The sequence below is a fragment of the Polistes canadensis genome, unplaced genomic scaffold, assembly GCF_001313835.1.
Source record: "Polistes canadensis isolate GaletaPanama2010 unplaced genomic scaffold, ASM131383v1 scaffold_46, whole genome shotgun sequence".
Taxonomy (NCBI): Eukaryota; Metazoa; Arthropoda; class Insecta; order Hymenoptera; family Vespidae; genus Polistes; species Polistes canadensis.
In genome coordinates, this window is record NW_014569593.1 from 382820 (window position 1) to 399253 (window position 16434).

General features: G+C 33.8%; 2 protein-coding genes and 1 long non-coding RNA gene across 4 annotated transcripts in view; 1 reads left to right on the top strand and 2 right to left on the bottom strand.

Annotated features, from left to right (window-relative positions):
• LOC106785189 (tyrosine-protein kinase Src64B) overlaps nucleotides 1-1950 on the top strand; it is a 42453-nt gene extending 40503 nt beyond the window's left edge. For both annotated transcript variants that reach the window (XM_014745422.1, XM_014745424.1), the window contains exons 6-7: nucleotides 25-735; nucleotides 817-1950. In XM_014745422.1, the coding sequence (XP_014600908.1) occupies nucleotides 25-735; nucleotides 817-1031 (926 nt within the window). In that variant the 3' untranslated portion in view covers nucleotides 1032-1950. The remainder of the gene's footprint in view (nucleotides 1-24; nucleotides 736-816) is intronic.
• A 3804-nt stretch (nucleotides 1951-5754) lies between these two features.
• On the bottom strand, nucleotides 5755-8026 carry LOC106785190. The gene is made up of 2 exons (XM_014745425.1): nucleotides 7448-8026; nucleotides 5755-6810 (listed from the first exon to the last, which is right to left on the bottom strand). The coding sequence occupies exons 1-2, from the start codon at nucleotides 7561-7563 to the stop codon at nucleotides 6129-6131; spliced, it is 798 nt and encodes a 265-aa protein (XP_014600911.1). The 5' UTR covers nucleotides 7564-8026; the 3' UTR covers nucleotides 5755-6128.
• A 1539-nt stretch (nucleotides 8027-9565) lies between these two features.
• LOC106785174 lies at nucleotides 9566-12373 on the bottom strand. The gene is made up of 3 exons (XR_001381496.1): nucleotides 12194-12373; nucleotides 11946-12092; nucleotides 9566-11813 (listed from the first exon to the last, which is right to left on the bottom strand). It is a non-coding gene; the product is annotated as an uncharacterized LOC106785174 (long non-coding RNA).
• Between the last annotated feature and the right edge of the window lie 4061 nt (nucleotides 12374-16434).

The window sequence follows — 16434 nt, forward strand, 5'->3', positions numbered from 1 at the left end:
CTCGTTTTGTTTCATCATATGCAGAAAACGCGTTAGGTCTTTGTCACGTGTTATCGAAGCCCTGTCCGAAGCCCCAGCCAGATATGTGGGATCTCGGGCCAGAATTGCGTGACAAATGGGAGATCAACAGGAATGAGATTCAGTTGATAAGAAAATTGGGCCACGGCAACTTCGGCGAGGTTTATTACGGCAAATGGCGGAATAAAATCGAAGTGGCGGTTAAAACGCTTCGTCCTGGTACAATGTCGACGGAAGCTTTCCTTCAAGAAGCTGCAATAATGAAACAATTTCGACACAGACACTTGGTAGCCCTTTACGCGGTATGCTCGAAAGAAGAACCAATTTACATCGTCCAAGAGTATATGTGTAACGGGAGTCTTTTAGACTTCTTACGTACCGGTGACGGCAAATACATGCAATTCGAGGATCTGATTTACATAGCCGCTCAAGTTGCTTCCGGCATGGAACACTTAGAAAGCAAACAATTGATACACAGAGATCTAGCCGCTAGGAACGTTCTCATTGGCGAAAAGAACAAGGCTAAAATTTGCGATTTTGGACTCGCCAGAGTTATCGAGGACGACGAATATTGTCCTAAACAGGGAAGCAGATTCCCGGTTAAGTGGACAGCTCCTGAAGCTATTGTTTATGCAAGGTTTAGCATCAAGAGCGACGTTTGGTCCTATGGTATTTTACTTATGGAGTTATTCACTTACGGACAAGTTCCTTATCCCGGTAAGATAACAACCCTTCCCCATCCTTAATCCAATCATTAACTCAAACTTTATATAATGAAAGTCATTATTTTTCTTTTAGGTATGCACGGTCGTGAAGTAATCGAGCATGTTGATAAAGGTTACCGTATGCCCAAACCATTGAACCATCCATTACCGGACAGTATATATCGATTAATGTTACTGTGCTGGGAAGCCAGTCCCGAAAAACGGCCGACCTTCGAGTTCCTTAATCATTATTTCGAATCGTTTAACGTAACTAGTGAAATACCTTATCTCGAGCCACCGACGGACTGATACACAGCCCACATGCAGAATCACATGGTGCCGCATGGTCATTTTCATCCAGCGCACGTCAATTGTGCCATGGAATTTTATGGTATTTATTGCTAAGGGGAACTAAAATAAATGAAAAAGAGGGGAAAAAACGGAAGCAAAAAAAAAACGGCGATAACCACAAGTGGAATCGTTTTATAATATATTATATCGTTGTGATGATCGTTAGAAGAAAACTGAAGAAATTAAACGAAAGAAAAGAAAAGAAAAGAAAAGAAAAGGAAAAAAAAAAAGAAAAAACAAAGAACAGAGCGAAATTCCGAATAACCGAGAGATGAAGGAAATAAGTAATATGATCAATTGAAAAATAGTTTACGATTATTAATGTGTGTTGTGTCTCTTGATGACAATAGAGAGAGAAAAAAAGAAAAAAAAAGGGGAAAAAAAACGGGGGACGATTAATTACGGTGATTGATTGATTTTATATGAAACACGCGCGATTATATTCTCTCTACGATAGAAAATAATAATACTCTCTCTCGATCGACGAAAATAAAAGAAAAACCTTTTGTGCCATGAACTTTATCCAATCTCATAGGTATTTATTTATCGAAGTTAACAAGATGAAAAAAAGGGCAACAAGACTTTTTAACATTTTTCTGACCAATCTCGCGAATAATAACTGCCGATAAATTTTTGTCAACGTCCTCTTACACTTGGAAGACAAAAAAATATAAGAGAACAAAATCGACGTGGAGAAAGAGATAAAGAAAAAAAAAAAAAGAAGAAGAAGAATACAAAAATTAAATCGTAATAACAATTAAAAAAAAAAAAAAAAAAACGTACCAAAATTTGAATTTAAGCTTTGCGACCAATTGTGAATAACTGCCGGATTTTTGAACCTGATGTGTTACCGCGACGGAAAACAAAAAAAAAAAAAGAAGAACAATAAAAATAAAACGGAGAATATAAAATTTGTCTAGTATATATATATATATATATATATTATATATCATACATAGTATCCCGATTAAATCGTTCGTTAAACGTTTTCACAATTTCGAGAAATATTAAGTGAACAATGTTTTATCGAAATTATTAATAGTATTAATTAAGGGTGTGTAGAGCAGTGTAGCGTTGATACGAATTGAAAAGTAGTTATTAGGTAGTATTTAAAAGTCATAGATTGTATAATCATATTTTAGTCCGTTAGATTATTATTGATTACGAATGGACAAAGAAGGAAAGAGAGAACAATACGTAATAATAATATTAATAATAATAATTATAATAATAATAATAATAATAATAATAATAATAATAATAATGTTTGTCATTGATCTCCGATCATAGTCGAGTTTTCCTAATGAAAAGAAATGTATCGACGATATCCTCGAAAAATTTTCGTAGATTATTAATTATTAATCAACTGTTATATGTCGAATATCATCACGAATGCACAAAAATGATGTGTTTAAACGGGGCTAGTGACAAAGAATAATTTACGCGACTAGGGAATGTGACTGGATACTTTGAACGTGGTACACGTCATACTTAAGCTTCTTCTTTGTTTGTTTTTTCTTTTTCTTTTTTTTTTTTTTCTTTGATGCATAATACATTCATATCATCTGATATATATATATATGTGTGTGTATGTATGTATTATGTAATTAAATCCAGTATTCGTACGATTATTTTTAGCTGTGATTTTTCCCCGAGTCGCGGATATATAAATAACAAAATAGAAGGTGAAAAAAAAAAAAACGAAATATCTAAAGAAATGGAAGACCAACAAAACGGTGGCGTATAAATAAGCACGGCTAATTTCTTTTCTAATTTACTTTAAGCAAATTATTTAATGCGCGACTTGCAATAGCTGCGATATCTCGATAGAAACGATTTATGTAATTTACTTGGTGCAAGATTGTTTTCCTTATTTTTTTTTTTTTTTTTTATTCTTTAAATTTTTGCACTTCTCGCGAAATATCGTTGATCACGATGTGTACGGCAATAGAGATTAGCGTTTTCTTAGTTTAATAATAATAATACGAAAGAACGATAAAGTGTGAGAGAGAATTGAAAAAAAGTTACTAATATTGGTATAAGAAGCCAGAGTATGCGAGCGTGTGTTTGTTCCGTAAAAAAAGAAACTTTATATTATCTTCTCGCGTACATGCGTGCATATGTGTGTGTGTGTGTGTGTGTGTGTGTAAGCGTACGTTTGCGAATATTTGTATGTGCGAATTGCGTATAAAAGGAATTCTATTAAAAAATAGAACGCAAGATATAATAAGCCATCGATGTTATTCGTACAAAATGTTTGTATGAACGAGTGAGAGAGAAAGAGAGAGAGAGAAAGAATTGTACATTTTTTTACTAAAGATACATACAAACGACAGTTAAAAATTAATACGTAGATATACCTTTTAAAAGAGGTAGGAACGTTTAAAAAAAAAAAAGAAGAAAAAAAATATATAATAATAATAATAATAATAATAATAATAATTAAACGCGATAGATATTCGAATATCTCGTGTGAAAACTCGATGCGTCGTTTAAACAAAAAAATCTATGTACGTATAAAAACGTTTTCTTTTTTTCTTAGTTATTATTCGTGTAGAAAAATACATGCACATATATATTAAATAATATGTGCGTATTTTGAAAGAAGAAGGGAGGAAGGAAAGGAGGAGATAGGGTGTCAGATATTTCGTCTATTTCGTCGTCGTCCCATGCGAAATGTCGTATCGTTAGGATTAAGTCTATGGATATAAATCATTAGTTTATCGAAATTTCGTTGTAAAGAAATTGAAAAAGAAAAAGAGAGAGAGAGAGAGAGAGAGAGAGAGAGAGAGAGAGAGAGAGAGAGAGAGAGAAAGAGAAAAAAAAATAAATAATAATTGTGTTACGCGTGTCCAAACTAAATATTTTTCACGAGCATATTATATTTACTGCAGAATTTGTCGATTGGCGCGACATTTGACACGAGAACAAATTTAAAAACGAAAAAATATATGTAAGCGGTGATATGCGCGTTAAAAATGATGTCACGTAACGTTTTTTGTAGCTTTAGATAGCTATTACCAACGTCCAGTAAAACATTTTTCTATGAACGTTTTATACTGATCAAAATGTTGTTGTTTTTCTCGTGAGGTATAGAAAATGAAAGAAAAAAAAATGAATAAAGGATAATCATTTGAAAGTTTTCAACGACGATCGAGGGTCGCCGTAGTAGTTTGTAGAAATAGTTTTATGCAAGTTCGATTCCATATAATAATGGATTTAAAGAAGAAGATAAAGAAAGATACAGATTGCGAGAAACAAATGATTTCATTGATACCGAATACATTGGTTGATACCGGAGAGAGATTTTCTAATTCAGGGGTTGAAGTGGTGGTTCCGACAATTAATGGAACCGTTAATTACACGGTTTTGACTGTAATTGTAATGAGAATTGAACAAGATATTATAATTACAATGGATATAATAGTATTCAATCATATCTATTTCAGTTTCGGTACTTTAGAACCAATATTACATCGATTACGTATCGCTTCTCTGTAATAGAATTTAATTATAACAGATACACCATCTGAAAATAAATTATGGGAACCAATATGGAATCGACATAAAATCGAACTCGATATAGACACACACACACACACACACAAAATCATTATCTCCAGAGTATTTATAACATTTTATTCGATTCTCATAAATATTTGAAAAATCAAAACCAATATCATAATTGTTTTCAACCCCTGATTGTTAATTTCATTAGTTTGATAGGTTCTTTTTTCTTCTAACTTTAAACTCTTGCAAAAGCATCACGTGATAGACGTACTCTCGTTTCTTCGTTAAAGAATATAAATCATATTATCAAGGACAAACGAATACGCCAACGTTTCCACTGCCATTCTGTAATTAAAGGAATCAAACGTTACGGCGGCAATTCATTCTATATTGTGTGTACTTACCGAAAAACAATAATATTATGGAAATAACGTAGCCCTGTGCTCTCTTGATGTATAATCGTGATACGATCTCAATTTGACAAATTCCTATATATTCCTCTATGATCATTTAAACACATAAATATCATCTCGCCGTTGCCCCGTTCAAATGAAATCTTGATAAATCTGTGATATAGTGGCAGACCTCACGTTTTGATACAGAGTTTGAACATTGCACGGGATTACTGCGACATTATTATACGTTATTACGTTATGTATATATATATATATATATATGGTAGCAAGTTTAAACGGTTGATTATTCGGTCGCGATAACATGCACTTCTGGACAAGAATAATGATGATAACATTTAATAACAATAACGCAATTGAATAGTCTCGTCACGTGGTGCGTGCACAGAATAGAAGAAATATTTTTTCATTGTATTCGAATGTTTCTAACGTAAACGGCGCCACGTCAATACGATTCACCGCTATCCTCCGAGATAAAAGAATCTGTATACGTATAACGTCATCATTTTTTATGTACCAAAGCTTATTATTATTAAGTAATTTAATGATTACTTTGTATTATTGGATTAATTACCTTAAGCCTATGCAGATAAATATATTATGTACCATATTACATTCTATCAAGATATTTTTTCTCCTTGGGCCCATCTTTTAAAAATCTGATTATTCAACGATAATTCATTATTTTTGGTAATTGATAGAAAAAGGGTATATAGGTAAAAAAATTTATGAGAATTTTTCATTTGCATAACGTTTTGATCCCAGGAAATTTATTCTAAGACCAATAATTTACCTCGAAATACAAAAAATTCTTAAATAATGATTTTATCTATACAATTGAAATGGAACATAGGAAAACATATAATAGAAATAAACACAAAAAGATCAAATAACAACATGCATACTTATCATCGTAATATGTGCAAACAACTTCCCATTAAAGATAATAATGAAAATAAGACAAACAAATATAGAATAAAATGATAAAGGAAATAACTCGTGATTGTTTTCCGCTCTTTCTTTTTTTTTTTTTTTAACATCGAATAAGCTTTATAAATTATGTAGCCTTTTATTATTAGATATAATTTAGGTATCAAATTAAAATTTTGTCACAAGAAATGCGCATTTTTGGTTAAATGTACATCATTTCTGCCATGTGAGACATTTTCTTTGGAATATGAACAAACTCTTCAAAATAGCTAGCAAGTTCATCTATAGTAACGTCACAGGAAGGTGTTGATATACGCGCTTGTATGGAGCAAGTATTTGTATTTGGAGATTGGCCGGATACAGTAATTGCGTCAAGTTGGATACCTCCGCCGGGACCAGGACTCCTTTCTAAACTTGGCATTGTATTACTGCGAGCGCGTTGAAAACTTCCACCTTGATAATTATCTAGAATACTAGTATCGTCTTTAGCTTGTCTAGAGTCCTGACTAATATTTAACGCCTTAAAGTCCTTAGTGACAGAACCGTGACCAAAAGTTTTACAATTCCTACCAGGAATACTGTATCTGCAGGTCTGCTTAAATAAAGTATCCGTTATATTATCACTTAAACAATCAGAATCAATAGAATTTAATTGCAAAACAGCCTCTTTGATGATAGAGTTCTTTTTTGTTTTATCCTGAAGTCTTTCATTCTTAGAAGGTTTAAAGTTCGTTGTACTTTTTACACCCCGGGTAATTGTCGTGGATGGCACTGATCTGTTAGGCATCGATTTTCTTCTAAACAAGTAGCTGCAATCCGGGCTTGTGCTCTTGCCTCTTCTTTGAAAAGGATTGGTCGATTTCAAATTGTCTGTAGAAGCGATGCTGAAACAGAAATCATACAGATAACGCTTTATCATTCGGTTTGTAGGAGGAATCTATTACTCTTCGAATGAATAACAAGCAGTATATTAAAGAGAGTATACACTCTATTATTGATTAAATAAAAATCACAAAAAACACTTGGTAATTAATAATAAAAAGAAAGAACAAATATTCTGAGCTAGTTAACGGATGAGTCATCGCTTTTGACTGAAAGCCTTGAAACTGCTTGTATCATTAAACGCCTGCTTTCTCGCGGATTATGCAATCCGAACAAAAGTAAAATACATCTCGCAATACATTGATCACGTTCGAACATTATTATGCGTGTTTTCTTTCCGTCTCTCTCTTTCTTTAAAACAGTTACGTTAATTTTCTCGAGGTACAATACACTTTTCTATTATTTTGCGTATCAAGTATACAAACGTACATTCGTAGGAATAATATAAAGTAGATTTATAATTTGTTAAATGAAAGACCTTGACCGAGAATAGGCTACGAAGAGAACGATATAGAGAAAGAGAAAGAGAAAGAGAGAGAATAAGTGTAAAGAAACTCCACCGAGTAAGACGAAAGTCAACTGCTGTAGATGTAAGAGTTGGAAAGGACACGATATAATATATCGAAAAGGAATACTCACTGGGGACAACTAGTCGAGAGTCGATCGATTTCGAGCTTCTCCAAACTCGCCGGCAGAACTTCGTCAGCCATTATCAAGATTTTGAACGCCCGTGGACTCAGTGAACGCGGAAACATGGCATCGTGCCGGATAATTGCGGCGGAGGGCCACCGTGTATGTTGGCAAACAAACCTTGACAGTTCTTAGGAAAATTCCAGAACACTAAGGTACGGCGCTACTGCGCGTCACTTTTAAGAGAGGTTAGAGTTATCCTTCCAAATACACAAAGGTTGGATGATGCAGCGTACGTATGCGTAAACGAGAAACTATCATCAACCAACAACAACCAACCACCAAGAAAATATTATTTCCATTAGTATTTTTAAATCTTTTATTATTTCTTCTTTCTTATTCTAATAAATTGTATGGTTCATTATCAATTATGATCAATCAACGAAGATGTTCACTTTCCCGCTCAACTCGATTTACTTTACGGTACTTTGCGATCAATCAATCGTAGACAGCACGTAAATAAACACGGTTTTGCGCGCAGCTGCCATTTTCTTGGTACTATTTGCAACGGGAGATGACGATCTAGATGGCGCTGCGCGTACTACTCTTCCATTAGCGCGCTTTTCAAAATTTCACGAACGTTCCTACGTTATTAGAAAGTCATCGTTTGCGATTAAAATCAAACTTTTTGACGTTTGATAATTATAGAATATGTTATATCTGTATGATAGATTCGATGAAATTGCTGTCATTAGTCTCTTATGATTATTTTCTTTTTATTATATTAACATAAACAAAAATTTATTTAAATTATTTGATTTTTTAATGTTTTTTAATTATACCTATTTAACTTGTAAAAGTTCGTTATTTTATTACTTACGAATAATGTTAATAATTCGAGGAAAATATAAAAAAAAAAGCTAACAAGCTTAAATATATTATAAAATTTGAAATGAACGTATGGTATAGTATTCACGCATCCGCGTAGCAGCAAGTCGAGCAGGCGTTCGCTATCGGTTCAAAAATCTGATGATTCAGTCGTCGAGGCTAACGAGAGCTGACGCACTCAGGATGGAGCTTTATTTTAGCATACGGACAAAATATTTACGAATTCCGAGAGAAAGACGAAAGGCACTTTGAGAAGTAGCAATGTCTGCTACGTAAATCCAAATGAAACTTTGAGAATAAACCGAGAGTATGTGTGTGTGTGTGTGTGTATCAATTGTGAAGATATTTCAATAAATTAAAAGAAATTTCTAACGTAATCGTTTAATCGTACATTTATGAAACTAACTGTTGGTGGAAATGATCGAGTACATAAGATAGATACACATATACATCTACATAAACATGATTAATAACGTTTAGTCGATATAAATTTTTTACAGCCGTAAAGAGACAGTAGAACTAACGGACCGATCGTAAAATTGTTCTTGAAATTTGCCAGCTAAAAAGCAAGCTAGCAAGCAAGTAAGTAAGCAAGCAAGCAAGCAAGCACGGCGTTTTCCTGTTTAAACGTTTCAAATCCAATTTTGGAAACGGTCCAGAGACGTTTGCGGTGCGTCAGCTTTCGTTACCGTCCCATTACTGTGCCAGAGAAAGAGAAACAAAGTATATAATACGCATACGTTGCTCTCGCATATCAATGCAACATGCTGTTCGCAAATCTTCTTGCCATCTGGAAAAGGATTACATGCCTCTAGACTCAATTTTATATATATTATTTCCGAAACTTCTGTTTTACCTCTTGATTTGTAAAGAAAATAAATTTTAAATGTTCTGCTTTTCATTTCATTTATTTTCATTCAAATAATTTCCATTAGAGAAGAATAATTAGCCCCGTTTTTTTTGTTTTCAACTATTCTTTTAATTCTATTCTTATTTAATGGAATTATTTGATTTCAAGCAGGATTCTCTCTATTCGCATAAAGATTTAAAAGTAATTCTTAATGAAAGAATCTTGTTACTTTTATCAAACCTACCTGTACTTTTATTCCCTTATTATTTTGTTCTTTGTATATACACATTCTCTTATTATACATATATAACATGATATTTATTACTTTAATAATAGTAATAATATATAATAATAAGGATTAAAAAAAGAAAGTAAAAAGGATTCTATTATTCAATATATTTTCGCATAGGAATATATATTATATTTAAATTATCGAAAGAAGGTAGAACCTTTCAAATATTCTCATATATAAATCAGCAACAATAAGAAAAATAAAAATAATTAAAATAATGGTCGAGCTCACGCACCGGTTTCACTTAACTTGCGAGTTTCATGATCGATAGTCGCATTCTGGAGATGAACCATAAGACACCTACTTGTACAAACATATATATATATATATATAGATATGCATATGAACGTGTCTGGGAAAACGAAGAAAAGAGAGAACGCTTTGCTGAGTGTTTCAAAGACTATTATCTACGATGGCAAGAGAAACTCGCCTAATTTATCACTTTACAAAATGTTATTTAGGTGTGATTAAGGGTACCTCTCGTAGACGAAGGAACCAGGAGGATTCTTTTTGTTAACAAAAGCTAACAAAACAAAATAAAAAAAAAAATAGAAAGAAAAAACATTGTCTTTGATCTCCTTCTTTCTTTTCAACTTTGTATTCCTTTTACTTTATTCATCTCAACTCTTTGATGATCCAATCAACCGGACGGAACTCGGATTCGTTTAAAATTAACGACAAATTTTTTCTTGAAAAAAAAAAAAAACAAGAAGAACTAGGTTTATCTCGCGGATTTCGGACTACGGAATTCTTCTTTCGGTTAAACGTAACGCGATGAAAAATAATTATTCCCATGTTCGCGAGAGACGTCGTAAATGCCATCGAGAAATGATTTTACGATATTTTCGAAACGGCTGAAAATACAAACAGGATGCGTTCAAAAGTACGACGATGCTTTTATACTTTATTTTCTTTTTTTTTTTCTTTTTTTTTTTTTTTCTTTTTTCCTATATGGTTAAGATCGTTAACTATTCCTGGTGACATATATTCGACATCGATAATATACCACCAAACACGAAAAATCCATTCGAATTTTATTCGTAGCTACTGTTACTTATACCCTCATGGTTTCGTCGTAATAATTTTATAAGGGTTTTAAATCATCCCCCATAACCTTTTTCTTACTCCCCTTGCTTCGCGATTTTACGATCTTTCGTCAGCGTTACCAGATGCTACACCAACGATTAACTTGGCCAAATCTATTTCGCATTTTTAGTGCTTGGCTTTAGCCAAGCGAGAAACACCGGGAATCGACGTTTCTATATATAAAATGATCATTCTGCGGAAATGAAAATCCTAAGAGAAGTCAAAGATTTTCGATTTAACGACAAGATCATTAAACCAACCTATTTGATACTTTGTTACACGTTTATACTAACTTGTTCGCGAAATACTATTCTAACTGTCGTAAGTTTATTGTCAAAGAAGAAAAGAAAGAAAGAGAGAAAGAGAGAGAGAGATCAACACTTGGTAAAATTCCAAAGGCCTCGGGTTGTCTAAGTTAATTAACGTCCTATTAAGATTGACGCGTGACGTCACTTGAATCGTCTTATTTATTACCTTTACGATAGGTATAAATCAAACAGCACGTCGTCGTTGTTCAATCACATGATAACGTGTTTTTTTCCTTCACCGTTAGTACCTTACTTATTTATTTGTAGCTTCTGTATCTCCTCTTTGTACAAATGATTTTTATTAAATATTCACCGAGAATGATCTATATATATATACGTAGTTACCCCAGAATGTTTTTTACGCTAATTAAATGAAATTCTTATGTAGAGGTTTAAAAAAAAAAAAAAGAAAAAGAAACAGGAGTACATGTGGACATAAATTATCAATATAAATTCGATGGCGAGATAATTGAAGATAAAGCGTAGGCGTAATGAACCGAATTCCAGAAAATCCAGTGAAGAATGGAACAAGGGGAGAGAGAGAAGAAGGAATAAGAAAGTAAAAGAAAGAAAAAGACTAATAATGCATCACGGGAGTTGTAGGATTCAGGAATGAACGTGCGGGTTGTTCCTTCTCTCGTCTCTTTCGAGATCTTATAAATCACAGTGATGGTGGTGGTGGTAGGTAGATAGGTAGGTTTCTTTCAAGTTGAGGCCACACGCGTTACAAAATAACTCCTCTGCCGTATGTTCATCCATATTTTTTGGTCTTCTTTGTTCGACAAAAAGTCACCGTGGACAATTGCAGTTACCGTTGACAATGTAAATTTTCCTTTTCTCATTCGAGTCTAATATCGTAAATCATTCTCGAATGAGTTGATGCGAGGAAGGGGTTGAAAACGAGATTTCCTAGGCTCTGTGTTCTTTGAGTTGTGGATGCACGCGTGCTACCTGTCAAATAGATCACTTTTTTTTATATAAATCAGAGAGTGAGAGAGAGATAGATAGAGAAGAAAAAGAAGAAGAAGAAGAAGGAGAGGATAACAAAAATAATAAATAATTCATAGTTTCTCATCGACTTACCTTAATTAGGATTTAAACTATTTTCTATGGCGAGCAACGTGCATCGATCTGTCAGCAATGATACGGACTTCTTACACTTCATTTCCGCTCTAGTAGATTCTTCCTGGTCTAGTTGACATTTTCTTCTCTTCCTTCTACTTTCCTTACCTAAGACAGAAATAATCGTCATCTTTAGCGTCGTCGTCGTCATCGTAGTCGTTGTCGTCGTTTCCCGAGTAAACCCGTACCCAAGGATTTAAATTAGTTACCAGAAAATTGTTTGCGTGGGTTAAGAGATGTGTGACGCAGAACGATGATCCCGATGATCTTGAAGATCTTCGTGATTTATGAGACGTCACGTTTCACCATCTTCTTATTGAAAACGTTCTTTTTTTTTTTTTCTTTTTATTTTTATCATACTCTCGCACAGAGAGAGAGAGAGAGAGATAGATACGTTTACCATTTATTTATAATAAACGATATGCTCTGAAAATAAAATGTAAATGATCGTTTATAACGTTTAATACTTTATGTGATTTTTGTCTATTTTTTTTTCTTAAATATTAATTTTTCATACCCGTTGGGTGGAATCCCACCGATTACGATCGAAGAAGATCCCAACGCATAGATCTTACTGTGCATTTGTACGCCCACGCATACGAGTATCCCACTGTTTGCTTTGCCAATCAAACGTCAAGACTCTAACCGAGAGATTACGTCTCGTCACGCCCAACTCATCGCTAACGTAGCACACACTCCGTTACGAAAGGACTGCTTAGAGTCTTGTCACGTGTAACGAGCCAGACCATGAGCTATCAATTATTGGATATGAGATACTTGTCATTTTTTAAGAGCTAAAAGAAACAAAAAAACAAGAGAGAGAGAGAGAGAGAGAGAGAGAGAAAGAGAAAGATAGATAATATGGAGACACCACTTTAATCTATCGTACATTTAATAAAGTAACTACTCACAATTTTGTTGACATAGCTGCAAGATTGAAAAATGTAGAGAGAGAAAAAAATAAGAATACAAAATGATAGATTTATATTTTTATGGGTACCATCTGTGCAAACAATGAAACCATGCCAAAGGCAACCAAATGTTTAACGAAATGTAGAATTGAATCATTCTAGTCATGCTTCTTAAGTCAAGTTAAGTTGCAACTGACTGCTAATCGTGATTATTAGTAACAGTTAGAAACTCGACATTGCGATCGGTCTTCTTCCTTCCTTCCTTCCTTCCACCTTCTAATACAAAGATAGTGGTGTATCAAAGTAGTTACTTTGATGGAAGTAGAAAAATCGATGATTAATCGGCCGACATGTACACGGAAGGATTTTAAACGCTCGGTAATTTAATATCTCGTATCTCTCTAACTTACATAAATAACCGACATACGTGCGACATTACTTTCTATCTTCGTTTATATAGAAGAGAAAGAGAAAGATAAAGAGAGAGAGAGAGAGAGAGAGAGAGAGAGAGAGAGAGAGAGAGAGAGAGTGGGAGAAAGTAAGTGAGTGTTTTTAGAGGCAGATTGAGATACCTACTCCGTTATAACTTTCGCGAGGGAGGCAACGAATCGCGAATAAGCTCGTCGTTCGACGTCCGGACGAAAATATACCTCTAACTCGGCAATGGACTGTTAATACTAGAACTACCAAACCAGTCTAAATAACTGCTTTTCAAAAATATTCAATAAATATCATCAATAATTATTCACATAAATATATATCATCATTTTTATTTTAGAAGAATTTGTCGTTATTGTTTTCTATCATTTTATTTTATTGCTAATGTTCTAAACAATTTAAGATTTATTCCTTTGTTTCATTTTTTTTCTATTTTATTTTTTAAATATATACTTGTGTATATAATATGTAATTATGCAATAAGAATGTAATATTTCTCGGACGCGAGTTAGAACGAAATTTTGAGAACTTTATTAAATTAATAAGAAATAGAAATATTATATGAGCATGATTCGTTTGGAAATTCCCCTGAATCTCTTTTGCTGTTATATATATTTATTTATTCTATTATTTGGATATATTGCAATAAGTTATTTTGAATTTTCTTTGACACACATTTATTTTTAATGATTATTATATTCTAGATTTAGATATACTGTAACCAATCATTCTGCTTGATATCGGTAGAAATTGTTATATACATTCATTTTTATTAGTTTTAAAGATTTATCGATTTATCTTTCCAGATTTCTGTTCATTTTTTTAAACTCACATATATACCATATTTAAAAATACTTCAAACAATTATTTAAACTAGTCTGGTATATACATTAATAATTATTAATAGTTCTAGAATAAATTTTTTCATATAGATTTATCTAACCATTATTCTTCTTTTCTTTTTCAAAATTACATACGATTGAAAAGTTATTATATCTATAACATAGAAACAATATTATTTTCTACGATCAAATTAACTTTTATTTTATTAATATAGTCTTAAAAAATGTTTCAATTCATCCTCGAGTATCTTAGAAAAACTAAACATACATAATACGTATGTAATTATGACAATGAACTATTAAATATGAAATATTTCGAAGTGTAAAAGTGATCGGAATAATCGGACGTTTCAAAATTATATCAAATTTTTTATGACTTAATCCAATATCATAATTACGAGCACAAACACACATATATCATATATATTAGAAAAAAACGAAACCAGTGATTTTGATTGGTTTAATTAAAAACAAGTATACTTACATTAATTGTCGATAATTCAACCTGAGTAAAATTCTTGTATCTCTTATCCTTAACGTTCCATCCCCCCCTAAACTCGATAATAATTTTCTTAAATAAATTAGAAAAACCGTATTAAATCCGTATCTTCGAAAAATATTCGAAAAGGGGGAAGTAACTCAGCCGATCGAATAACTGAGAAATACGATATCGAGGTAACGCACATGAGACGGATATTAATACGTCGTGCTCGGTGGCACGCGCTGCTGCTGCACCTGGGGATGCGGATTTATGCATGTCCCTCGTTATTAATACTTCAAACGCAATGGGATCATTCCTCAAAGTTGCCGACAAAAAAACTTATTACTTTTTCTCCAGGAATATAAAGAGAAAAAGTGAGAAAAAGTGAGAAAGACAGCACAAAAACAAAAAAACAAATAAAAATAAACCATAACGCCGTGACTTACCAACATTTTTTTACTCGTTCAATTTAATTTACAATTCATCCCCTTATGTTCGGTCTCCGCTTAACGATTGGTCCTTTGAAGAAGAAGAAAGATAACAGGCTGGGGAAACAGGGGGTGGAAAGAAAAAAAGAGAACAGAACGAAATGATAAAACAAATGAAAAAAAAAAGAAACAGAAAAAAGAACGAAGGAATCCATTTTTATTTTTTTTAATAATGCGGGGGAGGGTCGGCCTGTTCCCCTTTGCTGGCGAACTCTACTTAAGCGGCAGCAAAGCGGAAAAAGACACACCCTCGACCAACACTTTATACGACGGATTACGGACGAGTTACTTTTCTTTCTTCGGATTTTCCAACACGCGGAGAATTATTCCTCACGATTGTTTTCATCATCGTACAAATCTATATCGAAGGCAAGCAAACAGACAGCAATCAGGCAAACTAGTCGGGATTACGGGGGCGAGAGGGGGAGGGGGAGTGCTTGAGGCTGGGGGTTGGAAAGAACAATCAGGAAGATAAAAGAGAGGGAGAATTCATGCACGCGAAAATAGAGTAAAAGAATGGAAACCATCGGATACGGGGGAAAGGATGAGATGGGGAGGGGGTGGGAGGGGAGGGGGGTGGACAAAGCGAGCATTAATTTATCTCTGAACAACGAGACTGAATTCTAACGATGGTCGAATGAACGAACGAACGAACGCCCGTAACAATGGCGGATCCAATGTGCCAAGTCCCCCCCCCATCTCTGCCTCCCACCCTCCCGTTTACTCCCCCTCCTATACGTCTATCTAATATCTCACATTGTTAACTTAGCTCAGAAATTATACGATTCGAGCGAATCAATTCGCTATTTAATTAACATCTCACGCGTACACGTAGATGCATACACGCGCATAACCAGATTCGACTTTTAAGATATTTCGGGTATTCGAATTGGCGTGTTGGTTCGCCATTTTGTTTCGAAAAATGAAAAACGAAATGATTTTCTAGTGGGTTGTTCTCCTCCTATTGCTGCTTTACCCACCACTACCATCGCTACTACTATTACTACTACTACTACTACTACACATACGCATAGACACGTACACAGATATGTATATTATAACTGACGAGGTTTAGAGATACAACGATAAGTTTACTTGGTTGGACGTGGGGAGTCGGCCGTGCTCAAATCGTTGCTTTTATGCTATTTCTCCTCTATTACGTGCACCTTGAGATACGCCGAAAAGAGAGAGAGAGTGAGTGAGAGAGAGAGAGAGAGAGAGAGAGAAAGAGAGAGAAAGATAGCTTCGGTGAAATCTTCCTTCGCTCCGTCTAAATTTAAAGTTCCAAAC